General features: G+C 42.6%; 1 protein-coding gene across 1 annotated transcript; it reads right to left on the bottom strand.

The window, feature by feature from the left end:
- Positions 1 to 790: 790 nt before the first annotated feature.
- ctsd (cathepsin D) lies at positions 791 to 9818 on the bottom strand. The gene is made up of 9 exons (XM_073464093.1): positions 9667 to 9818; positions 6410 to 6566; positions 4595 to 4718; positions 4388 to 4506; positions 4097 to 4296; positions 2489 to 2611; positions 2159 to 2303; positions 1602 to 1700; positions 791 to 1344 (listed from the first exon to the last, which is right to left on the bottom strand). The coding sequence occupies exons 1-9, from the start codon at positions 9726 to 9728 to the stop codon at positions 1183 to 1185; spliced, it is 1191 nt and encodes a 396-aa protein (XP_073320194.1). The 5' UTR covers positions 9729 to 9818; the 3' UTR covers positions 791 to 1182.
- Positions 9819 to 10085: the final 267 nt, after the last annotated feature.

Genomic DNA, 10085 nt, shown 5'->3' with positions numbered 1-10085 from the left:
TATATAAAAAGGGACAGCTCTACCTTTAAGGAAATATATTTATGTGCTTCTTTTGCTGAGTTAGATGAGAAGATTGACATCATCCTCATATCTGTCACACACTCATAAAAAGGATACGTGGGACTAATCCTCCATTTGGTTGGAAGGAGGTCATGGACGTTAAGATATCATGAGACAAATATCAACTCCATATCTTCTCCGCACACTAAAAAAGGCACCTACTGTTGTGTTTGATGGCCTCTAACACCTGGTGGATATCACAAAAAAATTGTGGGAAAAGCAATACATCACTGTAGGTACGGGCAGGTGAAAGACTAATGAACTATTCGCAACTCGTGTCACCTGTGACGCAGCAAAAAAGCTGCACTTGAACACACCGCAAAGACTACAGCTGATGGCCAACTACAGGAAATACCTCTGCATACCACCAGGTTGTCGTTCATAAAGGGAAACCGGAATACTGGATAAAAGAAAATGAAGCAACAGCATGCAGCCAGTTAGCTTAGTTGCACACCTGTATCTCTGACGGGACAGTTGCATTGTGGGTAATACAATAGCAAGATTTTCATGGGGAAGAAGAACGTTTGGAATACAAAAGATAATATTTTTGGTTCTGTTGCCTCATTTTTGATTCATTTAGTTTAAAAAAGTCCCATCGTGAGTTTGAAAATTTGTCTCCGAGTGCAAAGTTAAATCAGGGAAGGCCCCAGACGACCATCTAATGATGAGGTAACCGTGCTAAACAAGTTTTTACCCCCATATTAAAACTAGATGACACAGTAAATGAAGATTTGTTTTAAAAAGTGTTTATTTCAGGCCAATCACATGAAGATACATCTCAAAGTCAGTAGTAGAGGAACGACTTCCTCCTAAAACGCAAATTAAAAGTGTTCTGTTTAAAACGACTCCCTGATTTACAAAAAAAAAAAAAAAGACACTTAGATGTTTTAAAAGAAGCAGGACCAACACAATCAACTGATCATGCTCACTCCTCACACATCCTATCAAATCTGTTTCACACACGGTAAATCGTACAAATTGTTCGGATCAGTGCATTCAGGCTCTACACAGACTCTATTGCTAAATACGTTTGATTGCAAAGCAACAGAAAACATGTGCAGCACAAATTGACTTGGATTTTAAGCTTTGCACTTGGACGTGTTGCTCCAGCGCAGGATGTGCTTATTTAGCCTTGGCGAAGCCGACCCTGTTGTTGTCCCGGTCGAAGACGGTGTAGTACTGGCCGATGAATACGTCTCCCAGAATCCACAGGGGCCCGGCGGGGGCGGGGATGTCCAGACCCATGAAGCCGCTCAGACACATGGTCTTTCCAGCCTGACTCACCTGGATGACATGAAGCAGAACGACACACAGTCAGAAAGAGAAACTAAATGCAAGAACACAAACAGCTGGATGGATCTGTGTGTGATCACTGCTCAGACAACAAACAGCCTCCTGCCACTGCCAAGTGACACAGAGCTGCACTTGTTTAGTTTTTAATGACGCAACGCTCCGTGACAGAGTTGTATTGTTGGTGCGGGAGCCGCCTCTCTGTCGCCTCCTGCTGGAGGATAAACAACATGTCCTGCACTCAGTCTCACCTTGAGGATGTACTGCTCTCCGGTCAGAGAGTAGGACTGTCCGCCAACTTTGAAGGTGATGACAGGCAGCGACGGGACCTTGTCACAGCTCACCATGTACTGAAACACAACCACAACACAACTCTTAATACACACATTTGTTTAACTACAAGTCAACATGTAAATAAAAGCATTTTTTTTGACGTGATGACACCCGAACAACAAATATGATAATTTATGTGAAACTTGTTGCCAGTTAGTTGAAATTAAATGATGGAAAAACAAGAAAGAAAATCAGGAAATCCTTCAATTTAGAAGGTGAAACCATAAAAAGAAAAAAAGAAATAATATAAAACACTCAGTAGTTTCCTTAACAGCTGCTTACTGTAGTTTCAAGCAAACATTACTCAAATATTGATGTTTTCTTCATCTTTTCATGGACTTTATTGACATAAAAAGGAAAATACTGATATCACCAAACTTATTCTCTAAAAAGGCAACAAGACTGTGTCGTGTGTTGTGTGTATATCTCCTCTTCAATAGTCAGAGTTTGCTTCTCGGTCAGATGATTGTCTCACCTCTCCCTGGATGAGTGGAGTGGCTCCGATGGCTTTCTGCAGGGACCTGACCTCCGCCGAGGGGCCGGTGATCAGAGACGTCCCGGAGTCCACGATGGCCTCGCAGCCGCTCGTACACAGACTCAGCTGGGTTCCCACTGCCATCCTGACACACACATAATGAAGCAACTACAATTTAATTTTCAATTAACCAATGATTTAAAAATGCCTATCACAGTTTCCCAGAGCTGAAGATGATGTCTCCAGTGTGCTTGTTTTGTCCACCTGACCGTCACAAATCAGGATATATTGAATCTGTGATTATAGAGTATAGAGTGTAATGATGCTCACCCGTCCATGTGGATCTGCCAGTAGGCCTGGCGGGTGATGTTGACGTAGTTGAAGTCTCCAGTGTAGTATTTGGGGTCGGTTCCTCCGAGGAGCAGCTCACCGCCGGGCTCGGTGTCGGGGTTTCTGACATGTTGAAACATTTCTGGAGTTAAAGCACGACTGAAGCAGAGAACAGTTTCCTGTTTAAACATTAAGTAGTATCATCATTTACTTGGAGTCGTGTTTGTGTCCACCTGATGGGCGTTTAGTTACCCACTGTTAGTATAAAAAATATGAGTGCAGCTTTAAATCTAATCTACTACATTTATGACGGTTCTCCAAATAAACATCTGTGTTCAAATTTGTTCCGTCAATAATTAATTAAATCAGAAACTCCCTCATACAGTAAAACGTGAATATTCAAACACTAAAGTCAGACACGGACAAGAAACGTTGTTATTTGTTCTCAACTTGTGAGAATAATCCACCTGCACCTGACCTGTATGTGCTGCTGTTATCAGTGGCCCTGCACAGACACTTACTATTAACCAATGACACCTGCTGGTGTTCGCAGGTGATGGTTTTTCAACATGATGGCAGACCGGCTAACATTAGCTGAGATCAGTTCTACCAGGCCTGTGTTCTGGAGAGTAAAGCAGCTTTCAAACTGAATATTTTACCTTTTCCACAACTCACCAAAATGTTCAGACAATTTATAGACACGGTCACAGGTTTTGCAACAAAAGACTGACAGTTCAGGTAACAGGTGATTGGATCATGATGGGTTTGAAAGGACCATCCTCGAAAGACTCAGTCGTTCACAAGCAAGGATGGAGGGAGGTTCACTACTTTGTGACACAACACACGGTTGTAATAAAAAGGATATTACTACACAGGCTCAGGAACAAATTTCAGGGAAACTGGGTTGCAGCAGTTTGGCTGTGAAGCCGAATAGCTTCCTCTTCCCAACAGTGCAGGTTAAACTACATTACAGAAAAATAAAAAAGGAACACAACACATCCAGAGCAAGCAAACAGAAAAACTATGATGTGGTTTTTATTTGCTGTTTTTGACCAAACCGTGGCCCAGCAGGGACCTGAAACCAGCAAACACTACAGAAAACAAAGGAAGGGGAGGCGTTGGTGGTGGCTCGGTTCCCTTCACTCGTACCAAAGAGCAGCTGAGAACAACTGGATCGTAACATCCCTAATCTGAAAAGTCACAATTTGTAACGAATGGTGGAAACAAGTAGAAAACAGCTGACAAAACCTCTCAGGGTTCAGTTTGAGTTAAGGGAAGTCCCAGGCTACATCTCACTGAGCTCCTGCAGTGAAAAATGGCTCTCTGTGACCCATATAGACTGTTACTACTTGCTTTAACTCATTATACGAAGATCTGTTAATTTAGACATCCAGCAGACATGAGGCAACATTAGCGTTCATTGGGAGTTGTGTTTCTGTCCAACGGATGAATCCAAGTCTAATATTGATTCGATTAACAGATACCCCTGCCTCTTTAGCTGCTAAATGCTCCCCTTTCTTCACCAGGTAGTCTCTCTAACTTTGCCCGTCTGTGGTTTAGTCCTGATTAAGTAGTGTACAGAGGCTGGCTGCCTCTCTGTTGCCCCACCTGTTCAGGTAGAAGGAGAAGACGTTCTTCTCCACCTTCTTCTGGCTCATGATGTTGTCAAAGACCGGCGCCACACCGTCCACAGAGATGCGTGGGTAGGCCATGCCGAGGATCCCGTCAAACTTGGCAGCGATGAAGGTCACACCGGGCTGCTTGATGGCTTCTCCGAAAAGCTGTTTTTCCACCGAAATGTCTCCGATCTGGGAAAGATTCAAAAAACACCCACAAGTTACGGGACTCTACTGAAACACAAACCGTTTATCGTGAGGCCAACGTGTGAGATGAGCTTACTGTGCATGTGTCCTGACTGAGGTAGCCTGACAAACTGCCAGATCCATACTGGATTGCGAAGGCAGTGCCGTTCTTCACGTACGTGCTGGACTTGGCAGAATTATATTTGTGGTGCAGCACTGACAAAAAGAAAGACGAGATGTTACATTCAAGGCTGGAGCAGGGATGTTATTTTACAGTCTCTGTGAAAACTACAGTCAGACTTACAGCACGCGATGTCTAAGATGGAGCAGTGAACGGAGGGCACCCACAGGTTGGAGGAGCCGGTATCAAACACCACAGTGAAGGGCTGAGGAGGGGTCCCCAGGCCGATCTCACCGTAATACTGGGCCTGGTCGACAAAAGACAGGAACATGATTATCGGTAAAAACAACTATCAGTGTCTTGAAAAACTTGAGATTTCCTGGTCGTTCCAGGACTCTGATCTTTAAAAACCCACCAGTAAATAATCCTGGAGCTGATCTCATGTTTTCAGGAGAAGAGATTACAATAATCCTTCAAGGTAGAGAAACTGAGCAGCTCTGATGATTAAAACAACAACGGTCTGTCCTCAGTGCTGAGGAAGCCCTACAGCTGTCGGCGTCAGCGACTCAGTTATTAGGACGCAGGTCAAATAGTTACCGAGTCACGTCAATAAATCACTCGTTAAAGTTTCAACATGACAGCGTGACACAATAAATGATTTCTCCACAGAGAGCTGAAGCAAACTTCTCCTTCACGTGACTGAAAACCACTCGGGTGAAAACCTTCATGGTGTAAGAGTTTTGTCAAGTCATCCAGACCTCAGAGCACTTCCCTTTTCTCAGCCAGATTAGAAAGCTGCTTTTCCTTTTTGATTGAATCTGTGATTGGTTGTTGCTTTGAGTTACTTCTGCTGGTATTTATCTGTTTAGATAGCTCTGGTTTTATCTGTGCAGACTTGGAGGCTTCTGTCTTTAGGATTTCTTAAACAGTTCTTGTTTCAGTGACTCTCTGGATGATGAGCTTTACCATATAATACATTTTCAGTCAGTGATGGACAGTGTTTCTGGGGAAACAACAGTTTTTTTAATGCTTGTTTATATTTTTTGACAAGAATTCCTTAAATTTGTATTAAATAAAATAATCTCTGCTCTCCTGGTGGCGCGCTCACTTTGGCTCTGCTGGATCGTTCTTTGGATACAACTGATCCAGTTTCTGAAAAAGTGGTTTAGAGTTCTATGCACGACCCATTTAGAAAACTTAAGTCTAGACTTGATTTGACTTGACTTCATTCAGCAGCAGGATAATGAGCCCAAACACACAAGAGTCCTGACTGTCACGGACTGTTCACCTGTTCTGTCACCGGACCTCAACCCCATTCAACATTTATGGGGGCACTCGAAAACTGAGAAAGCCCGAGAACATACTGTGACGTCACAAGAAGCTTTGTGGAACAGGGTCAGAACACGCTGGGACAACAGCAGGGGTTACACTAACTTGTGGAGTCCATGCAGCTGTGTGATGAGCTGATACGCCGCTCTGCATCTATTCACTGGGGTCATTTTTTCCCCCAATGTATTTTATATTACTTATTTATTCATTTATGTGAACCATTAACATGTTTTTGCACTCTCCTCCTTCCTTACAATCCAGGGAGGCTGACTGATGTCATCATTAAAGACAAGGTGATTGGCTAATAGGTCCAGTAAAATCGAGAGCAAACAAACAAACTTTGGGTCAGCTGACGAGGCTCAAGAGGCTTAAAGATCAGGTGCCGACACTGACTCAGCAGTCATGTGGTGAATGTTCCTCTTTGGTCACTCTCACAGGTTATAGCTGATATTAGTCAACACCAGAATGAATCAGCCGTTCTAAAAAGATTTACTGGACCTGACAGGCAAGACTGATTTTCCCTTCAGCTGGGAGGATTTACAGAAAAAGGCAGAGGCGGCCACAACACAACAGGACCTTTGTTGTGGCTCTGCCTCGGCTCGGCTTCTGAAGGGTGCATTAGAGAGAGCGAGGAGCCCGCAGGTCAGAGGCTTGGAGAGCGATGCTTACGTCAAGGTAGTTCTTCAGGGTTTCTGGAGTGGGCGCATTGCTGGAGGGGAAGCCAAAGTTGTACTTGGTGGAGTGTTTGTCAGCCAGGAGCTCCTCTGCGGTCCTTCCCGAGTCCGTCAGCTCACGTCTGATGGAACGGAATTTCTTCAACGGAATTCTGAATGGGAAGAGACGGGAAGAGACGGGAAGAGACGGGAAGGAGAGGTTCAGGGACCTGGTTTCACCCACATCTGATTCCTCTTTTCAAGGACTGAATCGAATCATAAAGTACAAGTGCAAAGGAGATGAAGTTAAAACACAAACACAACTGGTGGCCTAGCAGATAAGATCTGACCCACATATTTTATCTTTATCTGCGCAGCGTTATCCTACAGAGTGTTGCAAAATATTGTTCTGCATAATGCAGCAAGGCCTGTGACCAGAGCACACCCAATTATACAAGTTTCAACACAAACAGAAGATTATAACCTGCATAAAGGAACGATTATTTACAGGATTGTTGTATTTGACTGCATTAGTTTTAGCCAGTTCTACCTGTTGTCTGTCTAACATGCACAACTGTAAGGAGTTCATGCAGGGGAGTCATATATTTAACATCAGTGTCTGTGAATAGACACCAAAAGGCTTTTACAGAAATCAAACTTGTGACGGCCCTCCTGCTACACCCAGCAGCTTGTAAAAAGCAGGATGTAGAAGACAGTCATGCGGGTTACAAGTGACTCAGTGGAGGGTCTTTTCTTCACACAGGAATATTCACTACAGAGGGCTGAAATTCACAATCCTTTAAATATTAAATAATCATACCTACAACCGGAATACGTCAGTAAAGCTTAAAAGCATTTAGCAAACAAAATATCAGACAGGAAGGAAACTAGCAACAAAATAAGATCAAAACAGATATAAGGTGATTACACGAAGCAAAAACATCAGTTTAGAAACATCCAAGAATTCATAATGCGACTCTTCAAAAGTTTGTGAAGCCATTCTTCAGTGCACAGGCAAAATCAGCACATTCACAGTCTGTCTTTACTGATCTGAGAGACTTAATGTTACCATAAGGAGACGTCAATACAGAAATGTCCTCACAGACGCAGTTTGTCCCTTTTGTAGATAACAATATGTTTAAGTCCCCACACCCACAAACATGCACATCTTTAATAAATATAAATATAGCAATATATTGACTGTAGTTTGTACAGAACTGCAACTTCTGTGTGACATCTTACTGAAAAACACCAGAGAAGGAAACAAGTCACGTTTTAAGTGTAAGCATTTAAAGCGCAGCGTGCATCTTCACTGCTTTCAACAGGTTTTCACAAATGTGCTCGTCATTGCCTGGTCATATTTTTCTTGTCTTTTTTGCAGTAATTGTCACGTTCAGTGTTGATTTGTCTGCCTGACGTTGACCTGGAATCGTGTCATAAATGTGTCCATGTTTAGGAAGCAGTGCAGAACCAGATCTCATTCATTCAGCCTCCCTGTTGCCCCTCGAGGGGGCCCATCCCCCACTTCAGGAACCACTAGAGGCATCTCTACTGCGTGACTGTGGCATTGATGTCAGATGGCCAAGAACATTTTGTCTTCTGATTGACTGACTGAGCTACTGAAACGAGTGCAACACAGTTGAAAGATTTACAGTAGTTTGCTGTAAGTGCAAAAACTTAAAAGCTTTCTATCTAAATGTCAAACACTTTCAGATGATACAGGATTAGTTTCTCACTTGACATTTTACCAGATAGACAGCTTCAGTTCGTACATGCTGTACCAACGCTTTTTTCTTCTTTTCACCAAGGTACAGCTGAAGGTGTGAACGAGCCTCGCCCTTTATTTTTCTTCACTTTAACACATTAATGTCCGGATACTGTGAGTCACACTGACTGAAGATCCATGAGAAACCAAAAGGATTTATATCGGACAAATTGGCTATGTCATGTAAAACCAGTGCTGGAAACTAACAACAACAACAACAACAACAACTTTGAGATACTTGTTCGTACTTTACTTGAGAATGTTTTTCTTTATTAAATATTTCATACTTCTATTCCTCAAATATTGCAACTTTTACTCCACTTCTTTTACTTGACAGATAAAGTTACTACTTACTTCTCAGATTAAGATTTTAACTTACAAACATGTGGATCAATTCATGAAATATGATGCACAGATTCATTTGCTGAACACTTTATTAAAATTAGCTTAAATGATCTTAAATTAAAATAGCTTTACATTCACAATGATGAGAAAATATAAACATAGGAGGCTATTCTACTACTTTTTACTTTTCCCCCCATTCTACTTCAACTTCTAAATCAATGAATACTTCTTGGATTAATCACGTCTTCTTCTCTTTTCCATCATGACTCAGATCTTCAGTTTTGCTAACCTGTTTTATGTATTTTAATTGAAAATAAACCACCTTAGTTGCACTTTGTAGTTTTGAGGAGGAGATTTTAAATCAGAAGAGAAACATTTTTTCATAACTGAATAAACAAACTGACAACACAATTTCATACTGTTTTACTTTGTTTACATGTGGCGGACCCCGCCACCTTTCTAGCTTCAAACAGTGTTTTAGGACCTTATTTTCCTCTGAGAACAGCTTGTTTATTCACTTATGGAAAAAATAATATTTCTGAGTTTGTATTATGACCTCATTAATATTGTAAATATATAAATTCCGAGTTTGAATGTATTCTCCAACACTATATAGTGCCCCTTTAGATAATTTTACATTCATAATGATCCCATAAAACACAACACTGACAGGGGGCCTACTTTTAACTTTAATAATTACACACATTTTGTTGCAAATACGTTCATAATTTTACTTTAATTAAATTTATAATGAATTAAATATGCAGTACGTATAGTTGTGATGTATTTCAATAGTGTGGAACTGACTTCAGATATTACAATACTTCTTCCCCAAGCAGATTAACACATCTCCTTCCTCTATGACTCAAATCTTTGCAGTGTGATTGACCCATTTCAAAACTTTTAATTCAAATTAAACCACCTTTCGTGATGGAAACCCCTCTGCCGTCAGTGTACAAGTGTTTGGACCACAGTGGCCCTGAATATAAATGACACTGAAGGTCACAAGATGAACTGCTCGCTGGCACAAACAGTGACAGAGGAGCAGAGCAGCTGCGGAGAGGTAAACTAGCTGGTGCTAGCGTTAGCGTTAGCTCTGTGTACATGTAGCTAGCGCAGCTGTTAGCTATAAAACTGCAGCCGGTTAATGTTCATTTTCTTACCGAACGAGCGCGTCGTTGGTCAGAACCAGAGCCGCGAACACGAACAGGACCAGGCTCCTCATCGTACCAGACCGAGAGTCACAAACTCATGGAGACAAAGATGACCGAGCACTTCGACTTGTTGTCGTTAAATCGCCGACTTTTATCAGCTGACCGGAGGCGCGGACTCACCGTCACGTGAGGCTGGCTGAGCCGTTGGGGACTGACGTCACTTCCGGCCGTCAGTGACCGGAGGAGTGCCGGAAAGCGACCGCCGCCGCCGGGAACGCGCAGGGCCTGCCGGAAAGCGACCGCCCCCGACGGGAACGCGCATCGGCTCAGAGGAAGTGGGCGCAGGTCCACTACGGGTCAGCTGGCAGAGCAGCACCGAGGGAAATGTTTTGTTTACTGTGCAGTCCTGTAGCCCAAGTGAAGAGGCT

The sequence above is a fragment of the Pagrus major genome, chromosome 4 (assembly GCF_040436345.1).
Source record: "Pagrus major chromosome 4, Pma_NU_1.0".
Lineage (NCBI taxonomy): Eukaryota > Metazoa > Chordata > Actinopteri > Spariformes > Sparidae > Pagrus > Pagrus major.
This window is presented reverse-complemented; position numbering and strand designations above follow the sequence as displayed.

Coding starts and splice junctions, on each gene's coding strand:
- ctsd (XM_073464093.1), bottom strand. CDS start 9,728: ATGAGGAGCCTGGTCCTGTTCGTGTTCGCGGCTCTGGTTCTGACCAAC. Junction 1,701..2,158: donor CTCCACTCATCCAGGGAGAG/GTGAGACAATCA, acceptor GTTGTGTTTCAG/TACATGGTGAGCTGTGACAA. Junction 1,345..1,601: donor GAGAGCAGTACATCCTCAAG/GTGAGACTGAGT, acceptor CATGTCATCCAG/GTGAGTCAGGCTGGAAAGAC.